The sequence below is a fragment of the Wolffia australiana genome, chromosome 8, assembly GCF_029677425.1.
Source record: "Wolffia australiana isolate 7733 chromosome 8, ASM2967742v1".
NCBI lineage: Eukaryota > Viridiplantae > Streptophyta > Magnoliopsida > Alismatales > Araceae > Wolffia > Wolffia australiana.
Window position 1 is genome coordinate 5,771,562 of NC_135842.1, and position 16,696 is coordinate 5,788,257.

Here is a 16,696-nt window from a genome sequence, read left to right on the forward strand (position 1 = left end):
CATGTCATTCTCAATCTATGCCTTAAGTGGCTGTCACATGTCCTTGTGCAAAAAAGGTAAACAAATGAATCAGATATTATTATTCATTTTGTGTCTTCCACTTATCAAGCATAAACATCTAGGTGCCACATATACAAGGGTGAGCCATGTGTACGTGTGGATTTTTTGTGTGACACATGGCCGCCACATCCATCTTTCACCATTGAAACAAATAAAAATTCATAAATTAGTAATTATTTAAACAATTTTTTTGGGTCTTAGTGAAATCTTTATTGAAATTTAAAGTGAGTCTTATTTTTCATTGTTTCATATCACTCCTACAATTAAAATTTTAAGAAAAATGCTGTAATGAGTGTGGGGGAAGTCATCTTACCCCAAGACCCACATCATTGGCCTCCAAAATAACTATGACATGCTCATTTAACCTGAATTGAGGCAAGATCCATTTTAGCAAGTAGAGATATTTTGAGTTGCCCTTTTAGCAAGTCAACGGTGCCTAGATGTGGCTGGTTTTCATGCCTTTTTTGTTGGATGGGCTTCATAACAGATCTTTCATGCTCCTCCTTTTCTTCAATTTGATTACATAATATTTCAATAAATATATTTATTCCATTAAAATTAAATATAAACTCAAGATGGTGAGATAATTTTGCCACATTGACTAAATATAAGGCAACTCAAGATATTTGAAAATTCATCATAAGTCATAGCACATTTAATTTATTTTTAGGTGAAAATATCATCAAATGCATCAAATTTTCCTCAAAATTCTATGAGTATTCATATTTATGAGCATAAAATGAATAGTGATAAGTCATTCATATGAACAATATATAAGATTAACATATATCTTAACTTTAGAATAAACCTATTTCCAAATTATTGGTCTTAAATAAGTTCAAGGTTTTCTCATCAGAAGAGCATATGGCTCAAGGAAGATGATGTAATGAAGTATTTTTCCAGGGTATTGGAGTATTTGAGAAAAGCTCTCTAATGATTCCCAAATGCGCTAAGTTCTCCTAATAGATAAAGGAGGATCTTTGCTTAAACATTTGAATATTAATGAGTAGGTGAATCATTACAGAACTTTTATCTATATGGAATTTTTATGTTTCCTTTCTTGTTTTACTAGATATGGGATTATTTTGTAAATAAACTTGGTCCCCAATGGGGAAAAAAGTTCAAAAACAAATGTTGTAGATATTTTTTTGTGTTGAATAAAAATATTTCCATGTAGAGGTGACCTAGAGGTAGACTAGTACAATTTGTACAATCAATCTTGGTTTTGGTGTGATGTGCAGTGTTGTTTGAATTTTTTAGCAGTACATCTCACCCCCCCCCCCAAAGAAAATGAACATCACAATGCACAAATCTTGTGCAGCGTGAATGTGTGATTATGTGAATTATTAAGATAAATAGAAAGAAAAGAAATGTTGGCAGACTGGCGGAGCTTCCAGTATGATCATTTAAAAATTCCAGATGTTTTCTGGAGCTTCTAGAATTCCAGTGGCAAATAGGGTTAGCTTCCCACCTTTGATCCAGGCCATGAAGAGTTACTTATCATACATTCTTATTTCTTTTTAAAAAATAAGAGAATAATATTGATCGATCCAATACTTCTTATTGATCAATTAGTAATGTTTATGTAGATTATGATTGTGAATTCTTTTTCATTTATCCCATCTGTCATTTTTTCTTCTCATTCTCTTCCTGAGGTCATCTACAAATATTGTTTATTTTTTCTCTCTAGTTTGTTTATCACTTAACCTATCTCTCTGTTATTTTAATCAAAATGCATGTTAAATTTTACTCCCACCCTGTACTCTTTTCCTGTTCTTTCCCTCTTATGTTTTCCTCTTCCACTCTTCTTCTCTCATTTTTTTCTTCTCATTCTCTTCTCGAATTTAACTAAAACTGCTGCATTTTTTCGTTCCTCCTTTTTGTTCATCACTTAACCTTTTGATTTATGAATTTTACCAAAATACAGAGACATTAAATTTTATTCCACCCCTTATGTTTTCCTCTTCCACTATTCTTCTCTCACGTTTCTTAATTCTTATTTTATACTTGAAATCATCCGTAACTGCTGTTTATTTTTTCATTACTTATTTTTTATCACTTATTTTGTTTTCTATTCATATCATCAAATTAAAAAATTGATAGGATAGAACAAGGTGCATCTTTACACATGCTAGGTTTCGTAGACATGGCTTTGGAAGATGTATCAAATGACAGCAACACAAAAAAAAAATATCAAAGAGAAGTACCTTAACACCTTGCCTTAATGCCTGATAGGTGTTAAGTGCTACACATCCATAGGGTGACAAAAAATCAAATGCAACTTATGTGATGTCACCATTGACAATAGCAAATATCTAAGCAACACTCCACTATGGAGACAATTTGAAAGGCGATGTTGTAAAGTGTTTATTACCTTGATGTAAAATAGGAATTGAGTGTCAGCAAAGAGGTCAGCAGCATATTGATTTGATACTTCAAATAGTACAGAGCAGTATTTTATTGGTCGCACATCATTTAAGAGAGTATAATGAACGGTGCACTTGATATGTCTATGTAATTTGTCATGAGATATTGTTACAAAGTAATTAATAATACTTCTCTGTTATATTTAATAAGAAGATATCTATGCCCCATCATTGAGACTATCAAGGAAAGAGTGTAGTCGCTATATAATGATATGAATAAGAGCAGACAAACAAAATTGTCTTACTTTGCCTTAGTGACACAAACACATGACGCACACACGGAATTCAGAGATCTAAATTACCTTCTTGGGGCTGATTGTACATTGGTTACACACAATGGAAAATATGTGAGTGTGCGCTTTGTATATGCCAGTTGAAAGAGCCCCACAGTAAAGACAAAATGAGCATGAATGTCATTTAATATTTGGAGTAATTTGAGATGAATTTACACATATGTGTGACTTCTATATGAATCATAAGTTTTGTTTCTAATCACACTGCAACTATTGTTGGTGACCACTGATAATGCATGAAATAATGTAAACATAATGGATACTATGGAAGAAGAATTCAAGTTGATAAACCATCAATTGTGTGCAACAATACAAATGCTCTATATTATGCACATCACCATCCTTGTAGTCTAAGATGGGGGTGAGCACTCTATGTGTGGTAAAGGCACCATGATAGCAAGTCATTCTTCATGATAATGATATCCCTTGGGTGAATGACAAATAACAATATAGTGCATTTGATGACTTTGGTTCATCTTCCTTAGATGACACCATACTTGAGTTCATGGTGATAGTTACAAACATATGTGGCTTGACCCAATGGGAGGAGCACTATACAACATGATGGAAGTAGTTTTTCCTACCAGACCATAACAATGCCCCTTAGACTTTCAAGAAGGTAGAATTCTTCATGTGTCATTCTGGTAGCCAATGTCGAGAAGAGGGACATTCTTGACATAATGGCATTGCACATGCTAAAGACACCAGCCTTGGTTGATAAGGAGTGTGAGATAGTTAAAGACCCCTTGAGATATTACCACCATCACGTGCCAATCAAATGGGCCAATTCGAAATGTAGGCATTGTTACCATCATAGCAACAATGAGATATTTGGATAATGTCCATACCATGTAGTAGATATATGGCCATGTTTCAAGCCATTGGTGTCACATCATTATGACAACATACATTTGTCTAGAATGCATGTGATGCGATGAAGATGAAGATGAATGCATGAATCCTCACTAGCAAACATTCATTTATAATTAGTGAGCTCATTGATTCATCCATCAAGTTTCGGTCAATTGACTCTGACCATTGAGACATAGACATACCCTATGTGCATAATTTATTAAATGCACCTAGGGTCATCATTGATCAGAGCATGGTTTGACAATTTCTTTTGGATGTCTTTCTCTCTCTTGGTCAGCTACAACTTTTTTTAGTAAAGCGCTAGAGGAGTTATTTCTAGAAAGCAAGCAGACGCCCACCATTCCTCTGGGACAAGATTTAGATGCATACATTAGTTCACCTCCTATCTAGGGACATAGCCATTGTATTGGTGGAAGATAGCACACAAACACACATATATAGGGTTTGTGTGGGTTGTGAAGGAATTCCTGTCAGTCTCGACGACGAGTGTGCCTCAAAGAGATTCTTCCACATCATTCCTGCCACCATCAACTGCAAGTGATCCAGATTGAAAGTATAGAGCATTGAGTGACTTATGACATTAAAGTGTTGGTGGTGGGTGGAGAGCGATGTCACCAATTATATGAAACAGAAAGATGAACATAGTGATACAGACTCAAAGGTTGAGCGGGTCTCATTTTTTTGCTTAACGCTGATGAAGTATTTATGAAAAGAATTCATCATTGATGGAACACATGAAAGAATACACATCTTTCTTTTCAAATTTGCGGCATCTATTATTAAGGCTCTATACGCTTTTATTTATATATTTTGTTTCTCATTTGAAATAATGTATGGCTATATAATATGTTATGGTTATAAAATATTATTTAGTCTATTTTTAAGTTTGCACATTATGATAATAATTATTTACATAGTGGTGGATGTAAATATTTGGTAAGTAATTTCAAACATGTAGATTTATTATAAAATAATGCATGGCCACATAATACCTTGCAAAATATTTATTAGCACATTTTAAAGTTTTTATAACATGGTAATTATTATCTACATATTGGGGGAACTCAAAAGTAGGATGCTAATTTCAAACTTATAGTGTTATTATTAAATACTACACGAATACATTTTTTTATGGAAATAAAGCATTTACTAACACATTTTAAGTTTGCACAATATGATAAATATTCTGTACATGTGATAAATGTCTATAACTATGAAGTTAATTTCAAAAGTTTAAGAATTTTATTAAATATAATTGTCCACATGATATTTGATGATCGTACATTTAAATCTTAATTATTGAAATAAATTTATACATCAAAAAGAAAAATACTATTAGCAATTCGCACTGCACCTCGTACAAGGTCTTTGGTGCAAATGAATTTACTTACAAAAATTCACACTGCATTGTGCACCCTTCTCTACCTAGATGCATACATGATTAGTGTCTCGGATATCAAAGTCATCCCATTTGGCATGTCCTCTATCCTAGTGTCACGCGGTCAAATCCCGAGCTAGGTCTCTTGCTCGAATCCGACGCGTACCGGCTTTGGTGCTTGGAGCAGAACACTAAGCAGCCTTGATCTCTTGTAGCGGAAGTCTTTGCAATTGCTTAAGATGGCATAGAAGGGGGTTAGAGGAGATGGTGGGGACGCAGCCCCGTCGAGGAGTAGGGTCATTGCATTGATATCATAAAGAGGTTACATCGTAGTTGGGACAATTCCATGGGGGAAGACGAGGGGTGATACAACGAACGAGACGAGGCGCCTTGCGCTAGGGTAGTGTCGCCTCTCCGCCTCTAAGCCATCGCTCCGCGCGCACGTGCCCGCTCTGCCGCTACACATGTGCCGAGTCAGGCGCTGCACGCCCGCGGGCGTGGTGATCACACGCACCACCCCTGCCTTGACGATCACACACGCCACCAGCACTTGCGCTGACACCTTAGCGCGCAGCCTGCGCGACGCCGCCGCATTCGGCGCCTCAGTGCGCCACTACTCGCAGGAACGCCGCGCACCCCCATGCCGCCTCGGCGCTCTCAGTGCGCCACTTGCATTAGTCTCCTGGCGGGAGGTCTCCCAACCGCGTGCCCTGCACACGCAATGCGCGCGCTGCCCGCGCGACCGCTGCGCGGCAACCCGCACAACTCCGCGCGCTGAACCCGATGCACGCCGCCTGGCTTGTGCGCCCTGCGCCCCCGCGCAGTGCTTCCTGCTCTTGGGCGCACCGCTTCCCACTCTCGCGTGGCGCTTGGTGCTCGCGCGTGGCGCTTGGCGCTGGCACACGACGCTTGGCGCTCGCGCGCTCACGCCTGTCAGCCCCCACGCCCAGCACGCGCAGACTTCGCCTGATCCGTTGCGCCTTAGGCGCGAACGGGCACACGCACTGTCCGCAGTGTATCACCACATACAAGGGTGATGGCCTGAAAGATCAGGTCGGGCATCACTACCCTTAGTGTGTGTAGCACTAAATATGACTCAGTCCTTGAATGTCGTGAGTCTAATGCGAACACGCCCTCCCAATAAGCGCGCAGACTTCTGGGCATGGAATGCCGCCTAGTTAGGGGCCTAACATAGAGCTATTCATAATATAATAATTAACTTAATTGTATTACTAATTAGGTTGTTTGACATTATATGAAACATAATATAAGAGAAAAAATTTACATTATTTAGGTGGATATCAAAAGAACTGATATTCGCGATTGAAGTCTGACATCGTCATCCAGCTCCTTAGAAGAGGGGCGATGTTGAATACCGAATATCAGTACTACAACAACATATATCCGAAATTGTCATCTGAGTTCAGCATCCGTCCCGATACCATTATCCGAAGGGGCAAACCCTACTGCTATTTTATGGTCTTTTTAAGCCTCAAAGGAAACATGTGCCCCCTAGGAAATGTATGTCCGATATCTGGTATTGGACAACCAATATTTGATATTCGGAAAAAATAGGATGGTTTCTTCTGATACCGGATATCAGATATCGAACCGATACCAACAGTCATGTGTAAAACGGAATCCGGTATCCGGATATCGATATCCGGTATCAAGAGAAAAAATCAATACTGAATATGGTTTTAGATGATTCACGTTAACAATGCCAAACAATTTTAAGTGTATTTTTTTTCTCGTTTATATGTACGCCTCAAAAGTTTTGTTTTCTTCCATATGGAATAATATAATTCGGAGTTTAATATAAACTATTATCCCATATGGAAGAAATCAAAACTTTTGAGGCATATATATTAAACAAGGTAATAATATTCTATATATATATTAACTAAGTATAAATTAACATATATTATTAACTCGTTTAAAATATATGCCACAAATTTTTTGTTTTCTTCTATATGGGAGTTTAAACCCGAATCCTATTATCCCATATGGAAGAAAACGTAAAATTTTAGGGGTATTTATTTTCTTACCTGCTAGCCGACGATTTTCCTTACCAAACCATTGCACTACGAACAACTTCAACGAATAAATGTGTATTTACAAACAATCCATGTTGGATATTGGATATCGTCATCTTTTCGAGAGACAATATCGAAACGGATAACGATATCAGATACCGGTAAAGTAGCAACTGATATTCGATATCGTGATCCAATATCAGTATATCGATAAAAACAGATATTGGAATATTGATTTTCGATATCCGATTCAGCACCCGTCCATATACAATATCGTAATCCAATGTTGGTATGGGGTAGGGAACGGCACGTCCGGGATGTGACGCCCCGGACGTGACGGGACGGATGACGATCCGTGACGGACGGTGACATGACGAAAGTTTCGTCACGTCCCTGTCCCTTCACATGTCCGAGGATTTCACAAAAATCTGTCATGTTCGCATCACCATCATGGTTTGCGTCATCCACATCACGTCTCCGTTGCGGGACGGTGTCTTCGTCACGTGTGATGGGAGAAACAACCATGCGGATGAGAGAGAATTGGAGGGACATATCTCCAATTATCTTTGGATGGCATCCTTTTGCGCGTATGAATTAATGCAGGGACTTTTCTGCAAAATGCCAAGAAATCGAGTTAGTGACACCACGCGGCGAAATCTAGGCCGTCAAAAAGCTTAAATCTAATGATTTTAAAGTTTTTTTGGGTCATTTTAAAAATCCATCACGGCCATCCTATCACGTCACTCGTCTGAGGCCTTCCGTTACCGTCCCCGGCACCGTCACGGGCCCCTGATTTCATCACCGTCACCGTCACGTCATCCGTCACGTTGTCGTCACCGTGATGTGTGATGTGACGGATGATGGCTGCCGTTCCCTAAAATAAATGCTGAGGATTTATCATAAATAATATCTTCAATTGTGCACTTGGCATCAAAAAGAAAGCTGGGAAGGAGATTTTGTATGCTACTTCTTGGGAACGGCAAAGCTTCTGGAGTTCGTTTGATTCTTCCAATTCCATGGATCTCTTATCCTTGAACTGCGACAAATTCGTTCAGTTCGCCCTGCAGGAGGCCTCCAATCGAACCAATTTAGTTCCTTTGCATTCGCAGGTTGATGCGTCTTGAATCCGGCGTTCTTTTGTTTTTGTGCATTATTCTTTCGAATTGCTGAGATTTTCTTGAAGGTCGGGTGACAATTTTTTTCCTTGTGGCGTAATATTTTTGGATAGGCGGGTTTATATTTATATGTTTCATGGAATTGTCATTTCAGGAAAGATTTAAAAACCTTTCGACAAATGACAAGAAGACTGCGGTGTCCACGATTTCCTTTAGCGCTCCGAAGATTAGACACCTCCGTAGTATGAATATCAATGGAGGGAGAACGATGCAGGTTAGTTTAATTTATAAATCAGCATTGTGACCTATCTCTCCGACAACAAATTTTGAGCGTAATTTATGTTTCGGTAAGACTAGATTTTAAACTACGTTCTGGAATTAATTTTGTCAATACTTAACTGAGATTCTTCTTTGTATCTTCTGAAGGGTCGCTTTGAGTTCTCTTAAATGGTTTAATGAATCTACCTCTACGTAGCTTGGGTTTTTCTTATTTCCCACCTAACAAGGTTGAATTGTGTTTCGTCTTCTATTGTTGGTGATAATTTTGTTTGAGAAATAAGCTAAAGGAATCTGATTTCTTTACTATTCCATGAGATTTCTACGAAATGTGGTCTCCTTAGTTTTGCAGCTATTAATCCTGCTCCAATTCAGATATTTCGCCCTATTTCTTGAAACTTTTTTACTTGTTGCCCTCGCTTTTTTTCTGATTGCTTTTCCTTTGCGGCTGTTATCTTTTTTGGCCGTCCAAATGGAAAAAAACATTGTGAAACATGTGCGAAAATTGCAAAGTTAAGTTGCTTTGGGCTAATTTAATAGAGGTTAAAATCTTATCTTGTCCATATCTTTTTATTCGGTTGCAAAGATAAATTTCATAATGAAATTTGGCCTCCTTCCTGAAATTTTATTATGAAATTTGGTGCTGGATTTCGAATATAGGTACTGGATTTATGCATTTTTCCAGAAGCACAATTCAATGTTCCAATATTCTGCGCCAACTTTTTTGCAAGTCCCGCAATGAGTATTGTAGTCTTGTAAGTCAGCCATTCTAAATTCTGAGGATTTCGGCTATAATTTTACTTAGTTTGTTTCTTCATGTTTGAAGCAAAGATTATGTGGAATAATTGATTGATGAGATTTCGCCTTTGGACAACAGTGATAACGCCTTCTTCAAAGCAATTTTATTGACTTTGGTCATTTTCTTTGTTGTTGTTGTTTCCTAAAGTCATGCAGCCCTCCATGGAGGAGGGTAGCGAGAATCATTTGGAAGTGTTCCTATGTTGTTATCTCAGGTATGAAATCCTTTTTCTCCGACAAAGTCCATTCCGCCGGCACCTCTACTCTCACCTGACCTCTTTCCTCAGCTCCACCTTCTGGTCATGTCCACCAAGACTTTAACCCTTCACTGTAATGGCTGGTCCACTGTCCCTCTTCTTTTGCTTCCCTCTCATACCATCTTTTCCCATGAAAGGACACATTTTCTCATCAATTGGTGTCAGAGCTATCAAACGCACCAATGCCCACTTCAACAAGCTAGATGTGAGCCGGAAGATTGCAATCAAAATATCAGACCTCACATCTGCCTTTGAGAATTTGTGTGCCAGAAGACATCCTTGATGCATTCCTCGGCATCCTCGTACACTAGTGGCCCTGAGAACCAATGCCGTGCAGCCCTGCATATTGCATTGGGTGTGGCACCTTGACGGTGGCTGCCGTGCTTTTGCTAGACATTGAGATCAGAGCAGTGCTTCTGTGCAGCAACTGACATTATTGGTTTCCTAGTGGTGGTGGAAACACCATTGCTTATGCCCCCTCTGGCACTTCTGCCACCACCATTGGATTCCACACCACCCCTCTTCCTCACCCTCTGCCTACAATGCCACCCCTGCTGCCGTTGCAGGCACTTTCAATGCAATCTCCACGCAGCTGGACATCCTTAAAAGTCCAGCCTTCCTATCGTGCCTTCCTATCTCCAACCTGAAGCATGCCCCAGACGTATACTTCTTGATGGAGTTGGTCATGTATGGGCTCCAGAACGTACGTCCGGGACGAATTTCTGTCCCGGTTTTCGTCCAATCTCGCAGACGGGACGGCTTTTTCATCATAGAGAAACCATCCCGTCCGTTCGTCCTTGGACAAATTGCCATTCTGGTTTTCGTCCAATCTCGCGAACGGGATGGTTTTTTCATCATAGGAAAACCATCCCGTTCATTGGTCTGGGACGAATTTCCAACCCTGGTTTCGTCCAATATTGTGGATGGAACGATTTGTTCGTCATAGGATGAAAAAACCGTCCCGTCCACGTCCCTGCACTATACTCCAGAATCCTAAGCCTAGTAAGGTCAATGGGACTCTGGGCACTCAAAGCCTATCCTGGAGCACAAAAGTCTGATAAGCCCATGGAGTCCTGATCTTCCAGAGTGACACGATCCTCTAGCCCCAAGGGTATCTTAGGCATTTCAACCCATTAGGGGCACTTGAGTCATATGATTTTTAGGTTAGACTGCTTCCTTTTCCTATAAATATGTATTGCTCTCCCTAGAGGAGGGCAGTCAATGCTTAAGGTAAGATCAGCCTCTTGGCTCACTATCTTGATAATCCCTGTATCGGTCCTGTCCCCTTGACCATCCAACAATCCTCTATCCCCGTGATCATCTCACCAGATCTTCAGCCAGCTCCCCTCCAATCTGATCGCTACCCCTGCCATTCAGTTCACTTCTCATTTCCGACAATCCCCGTCCCCGCAATTGTCAATCCTTCACTGCATCATCAGGCAGCTCGTCCCTGGTTGATCCCTGCCTCCTCTATTCGACCCCTCCTATGATTCCCATTTCTACTCTTCTACCCCGAGAACTCCTACCTTGCCTCGCCCTCTACTTCCCTCCCGAAACGAACCTTGATCAAGGTTCTTATCACATAGCTTCCATGGGACTGGGCCTGACCTGGGCAGGACTTGGAGAAAAGACCAATACCCTGTGGTATTGGGGCCTCCACCGTAAAGGCCCTGATATTTTGGTGCACAATGGGCCCACAAAATTGCCTATTGGATGCCTTCTGGGTCCTGTGGATGTGCCCCCAGGCACTGATCAGATCCTGTGGACCTGGGCAGGATCTGCCACCAGCCCTTGCAAGCCAGCTCTCCTGGTAGCTGCTAGTTGTTGAAGATGGCAAAAGCACAGGTCAATGCTTCTGTTATCTGGATGTCTCTGAGTGGCTTCCAACCACAAACTATCCCTGTATTGAAAGAATACTGCTGCCAAGGGATTGGGAGGAGCAGAACCGTCTACACTGGTGCTACGACAACATGATAGGTGCGGATACAACACTGGTGGATGACCAATAGGAAGACTTATCCGATGACTCTGGCATAGGTCCTCACTGCCGCAGTGCAGGTGATGAAGATGTATGGCAGCAGCTGACATACGATACCCTTGTCACTGCACTGCAAACATCCATATGTTTTCAGGGCGGGATCCTTATCCAGCTCCTTCTTTTGATAATGCACCTCTGGAACTACATCAATATCTTCAGCTCCATATTCTTTGAGACAGGTTAAAACTGGATGCCATAACAGTTTGAAATATTGGGATGGCCGTTTTGGTATTATATATCTGTTTTTATTTTTACAACGAATGTCTAAAACAATTGAATTTCATAATGATATTTTTCTTACCCTGACTGCATGTCTCTCTGTTGCCTTCTCTCTTGATACTCACATTCCCTCTATTATTTATAGAGACTTGAATCCTCTACACGGTGCCATGACCCAAGGTGGTCACATGGATGGGCACTATGAGAAGCTATTACCAATTTGCCAACAGTATGCTGAGGTGTGATGATAGCTTTCAAAAAGCCCAGTAACTTCAAAAGATTCTTTCTTTGGTTGGAAGAAAATAACTTGTGGACGTTTCTCCTTTCATGCAGTTTTTTCCTTGGGGAGGAAAGATTACGTTTGAGTCTGTAAGATTCTTTTCCCCTGTTGTAATATGGAGTAAGTTTACTCCTAGCCTTGACAGGCATGAGGCTTTATTTTCTGCCTTCATGGAGTATCTAAAGGTATCATAGTTGCATTCATGTTTCAAGATCTTTACATTGTTCCTTTTTTTACTTGTTATACTTTGGGACATCCTCTGATATTTGTTTTTCATAAATAGTATTTATCAAACCATGTATTCTTGCAACTGAGCTAGTAAATGATCTCCTCTTTGTTTAATTAGCTACTTGACACCATTATTTTTTGATATGTTCTTAGTGAAAACAAAATTCTTGATGCCATGGAATAATTTTTCTCGTTTTATAAGCAGGATAAGATTATGGTTGTGGTGGAATATTTTCTCTTGATATAGCATGGGCTTCATTTTGGTTGATTCAAATGGGCAGATGTCAAAGGAGATATAGAAAGATGGAGAGATAGTGAAAGACATGTAGATTGAACAAAAAAGAGCCTCATTACACTACTTGCTTATGGAGAGAATTTATTCAGGCAAAACTACAACGGTCAACTATAACTGCTAGATTTGCCTAAAATATTAATTGAGCTAAGGCGCTGTTTACAATCTATAATTTATGAAGTTGGATGTTTATACTTTCAGCCAGGTCCAGTCTCCTAATCGAGTTTCCCGTGTATGGCCCCGATGTTTATCCAATAGTCTTTCTGCAAAAAACTTATATCAGCGTGCTCTGCAATCGGCTGCACAAAACTGAGATCAGTCTTCAACCATTTACTTCTTAGATTTGGTTTGAGATGTTGGAGCAGTCTTCAGAAGAGACAGATCCAGACAGTGTTCATCTCAACCGCCAAGCACAACACAGATACCTTACTTGGCGGGCAGAGAAGGTGAATATTTATGGACCTATTCGATGACATTTTTCTGATTAATCCTGCTCATTTTCATGAATCAATGTGCGAGGTTAACTTTCCTTATTCGTAGAAAACTAAATTCAACCTATGGCTCTTATTCATTCTGTCGTTGTTGAGAAGAGTGAAGGGTCCATTTTAAATGCTTCGCCGTATTTCTTGTTATATCCTCCCAGATCAACTTACTCATCATCTAGGGTCGTTTTTAATCTGTTACTTGAAAATAAGAAAAAAGCACATTATGAGAGAGATGTGTGATCATTTTCCTGTTATGGGCAAGCAGGACCCAGGCTATCCACTCCTTAAGAAGCTGTTCGGTGAATCTCTTGCAAAGGTAAACCTCCTCCTAGATAGACCTATAATTTGTATTTTTCCTCGTCACTGATCAACCTTAAACCTTTAATATGGATATTTTTCAGGACTTAGTGGAGAACTTTCTCTTTGACGGAGTTAACTACCTTGGTTCTAAGCAGTTCCTTGACTACTTCCCAGAGTATAGAGTTTCGGATGGAACTTTGAACCAGAGGAGAAGTGTTGTTGGTAAGTCCTTTGAAACTCGGCCCTGGGATGATAGAGGAAACTTCATTGGCTGCTGACCTTTTCTAGGTTTTCTGATATGATCTCCCAACACCTATCAGGGGTATTTTTGTCATTGTATTTAAAATAGTTTTCCTTTAATTATCTGTTGTCCCCCCCCCTGAAGAGGAAAGTCAAGAAAGTTATTGAATTTGCTGGGATATCCTTTATGATGGGGTTTATGTGCTGATCCTGGGTCCGGAACCTTTGTTATGTCTATCTTTTATCTCTTTGTGTACCCATCCAAAACAATTGTCTATAGAAACTTATACATGGTCTCTATCACATTCATTTTCTCTTGTTGCTAGCACTGATAATTTTTCATCTGTCTGCGAGTGGGAGGATATCGCTTTGTGAGCATGGATTAAATGGTGCAAAAATAATCAGATAATCACAAGGTCATCATCTTGTCAATACATGTAGCTTACTAGAGCTGTGCGAAGAAGCCCAACTATTTCATGGAAATTTGACACAGTCCCAGCCGGAGATCCTATCAGGAAGGGCTGGCCAAGACGGAGTGGACAATGCCAAGGGAAATGGGGCTTGATAAAGTGGACATTGTCGAGGGAGAGAGGAGCTATCGAAAGGGGACAACAACTTGTAAATTCGTGTCCTACCCTCCAACGAGGAGGGCTACATAGTTAAAGGGTAATACGAGACGGAAGGGAAAGACAATAATGCCCCTAGTGGGCTTACTAGAGGGAGTAGATTGTAATAATTATACATAAGATGAGATGATTTCTATGAAGTCTCTCCATGATTTATGATGTTTATCAGATTTTAGTCATAAAATATCAGCTTCTGGCATGAGTTAGTTCTACAGGTTACGTGGACATGGAATTTACGAAGACATTAGGAGATTCCAAGCTCATCTTTGAGCTTGCACTTTTTTAAGCTAACATGACTTGCCAAAAACAAAGCCATTTCTGCATGATAATCAAGAGTTGGATTCCTTTCCACTGCCTTGTAAAGCTTGATCTTGTCTGGATGATCATCGATAGAGAACAAATTTCAACTGAGCAATGCCAATGATGTTGCTTTTTCTATGGTATTTATTAAATGATTTTGAAAGTTTATCATTTCTGCTTGATACTTCTGGTGACTAGTCCTGCCCAGAAATCACTACTTTTGTGAAAGTCTATACTACTATTTTTCTACATTTTTGTTGGCCTTGGTATGAGGCTAGCAACGCTCCAATGTCAATATCTATGTCATCATTCAGGGTATTTGGTAAAATTTGTTTTTGTCAATACCATCATAATTCAAAATTGTATGGAAGTAGTTAGCTATTCATATGAATGTGAATTAGTCCGTGCCATGAAGTCAAATATCATAACTGACATTAATTCTATCTAGACTCCATATTAATCAAAAATTGCATTAGAAGACCTTCATATAACAATATGATATTATTAAATAGTTATCTCTTCTTTGTGATGTTGAAAATGTTTATTTAGGGTGGACTAATATCATCAGAGAGTGTTTCAATAAGGTAGATCTTCAATCCCACTCAGTTCACTATTTTTTAATTCTCTATTGAAACCTAAGATATTGAAAGATAATTGCATTAATTTTGTTTGGTTTGACCTAGTCTTGTCCCTACAGGGTATCTCCTTCCTTCCCCTTAGTGTTCTATTGATAAATCACCTACCCAATCACAGATCTATGACCTAACATAAAGGATTATGCTTGCAGGCTAACCTAATTGTTTCCTTGGTGTATAAGATTTGTATCAGCATCATAAAGTAATTCCCAAGTTTAGACAGTTGTCTAGGTGTAACAAGATGAAGTTCTTTCAGAACAGAATGTTTTGACTTTACATTTTGGAATAAATAATCATAATTATGATATCACTAAGCAGAACATTCATCAGCAGGGCTGAACATGCAGAATGTTAAGTGCATAATTAGTGGAAACATAAACTGTTTTGGTGCTATCCATCATACCAGTGATGCAGATGTTGAATAATTTTGTATATTTATGTTAATTTTCTCAGAGTCTTGGTTGGCTTGAATATTTTCTTTGACTCCATAGTAAGCCCAAAGATGATACCAAACTTTCCATTTCTCCTTAGGATCCCATAGCATTATAGATACTATCAAGACACTGCTCCTCTGTGATTCTTTAGAAAGTATTCTGTCCGATAGATTCTGAAGAGGTCTTGTTCATTAGAGAAGTATTAGTGTCAGGGTTGCTTGCGGCCATTATCTTGAAACATTCTTAACAGAAGCTTACTATCATGGATTATCAAGGTGACCTCTCACTTATGATGCCCTTCAAAGACTGGAAGCTGCTGCACATTATGACATACTTTCATACCATAAAATGTCTTTTTGAGTGAAAATTTGATGATCCAGTATCTCGTTCCCGAGATATTGGATGCCCTTTAATTTTTACTTACTATGTATTACTTTACGATATAGCTATGAATAAGAATGGATAGCCCTTTTAAATGTAATGCAAATATACCTAAAATGGCCCTTAGGTACATATATATATGTTATAGATTTAGAAGATAATTAGAGGAGTATATTCTCATCATGATAGATGGAAATAATTTTCATGAAACTGAATTTGAAAACTCTTGCATACAGCATAACTAAAATTCTAGAAATTAATTATCCTTCAAATTTTGATATCCTAGAAAGAATTCAAAACTAAAATGCGCTTAAAATAATATTACCTAGACTGAGTGACAAACATTTGTGCTTCATGACACAAACTATGTACTTACTGTTCTGGAAAAGATGCAAACCAAGTTGTTTTTTTACATATTAGTTTACATCTCAGTTTGGCTCACCGATTGATATAAAAAATTAAACCTTGAATGTACCATATCATATGTAGATATTTTATGACTATCTTTACAAAAATATCATTCTAGTATAAGAAAAACATTTGTAACAGTACACCATACTTTCTAACCATAAAATGCCTTCTGAGTGATATGAATAAAAAATACAATACAATCATAAAATGATTTATTTTTAATCTAGGTGCAATCAGTGATAAAGATCTTAAATCAAGGCATAGTTGCTCTAACTCTTACATAGACAACTACTAAGATGGGATATCATATACCTT

At 38.9% G+C, this 16,696-nt stretch overlaps 1 protein-coding gene across 1 annotated transcript; it reads left to right on the forward strand.

The window, feature by feature from the left end:
* Window positions 1-7,980: 7,980 nt before the first annotated feature.
* On the forward strand, window positions 7,981-13,903 carry HY2 (phytochromobilin:ferredoxin oxidoreductase, chloroplast / phytochromobilin synthase (HY2)). The gene is made up of 8 exons (XM_078579898.1): window positions 7,981-8,175; window positions 8,336-8,455; window positions 9,118-9,212; window positions 11,915-12,008; window positions 12,103-12,234; window positions 12,911-13,015; window positions 13,320-13,370; window positions 13,456-13,903. Exons 1-8 carry the CDS (start codon window positions 8,083-8,085, stop codon window positions 13,630-13,632), a joined length of 867 nt encoding a protein of 288 aa, XP_078436024.1. The 5' UTR covers window positions 7,981-8,082; the 3' UTR covers window positions 13,633-13,903.
* Window positions 13,904-16,696: the final 2,793 nt, after the last annotated feature.

What these genes read in the sequence shown, in the direction of transcription:
- HY2 (XM_078579898.1), top strand. Translation starts at nt 8,083, where the DNA reads ATGGATCTCTTATCCTTGAACTGCGACAAATTCGTTCAGTTCGCCCTG. An exon ending in ATGGAGGGAGAACGATGCAG is followed by an intron (nt 8,456 to 9,117) that starts GTTAGTTTAATT and finishes TTTCGAATATAG; the next exon opens with GTACTGGATTTATGCATTTT. An exon ending in TTACTTGGCGGGCAGAGAAG is followed by an intron (nt 13,016 to 13,319) that starts GTGAATATTTAT and finishes ATGGGCAAGCAG; the next exon opens with GACCCAGGCTATCCACTCCT.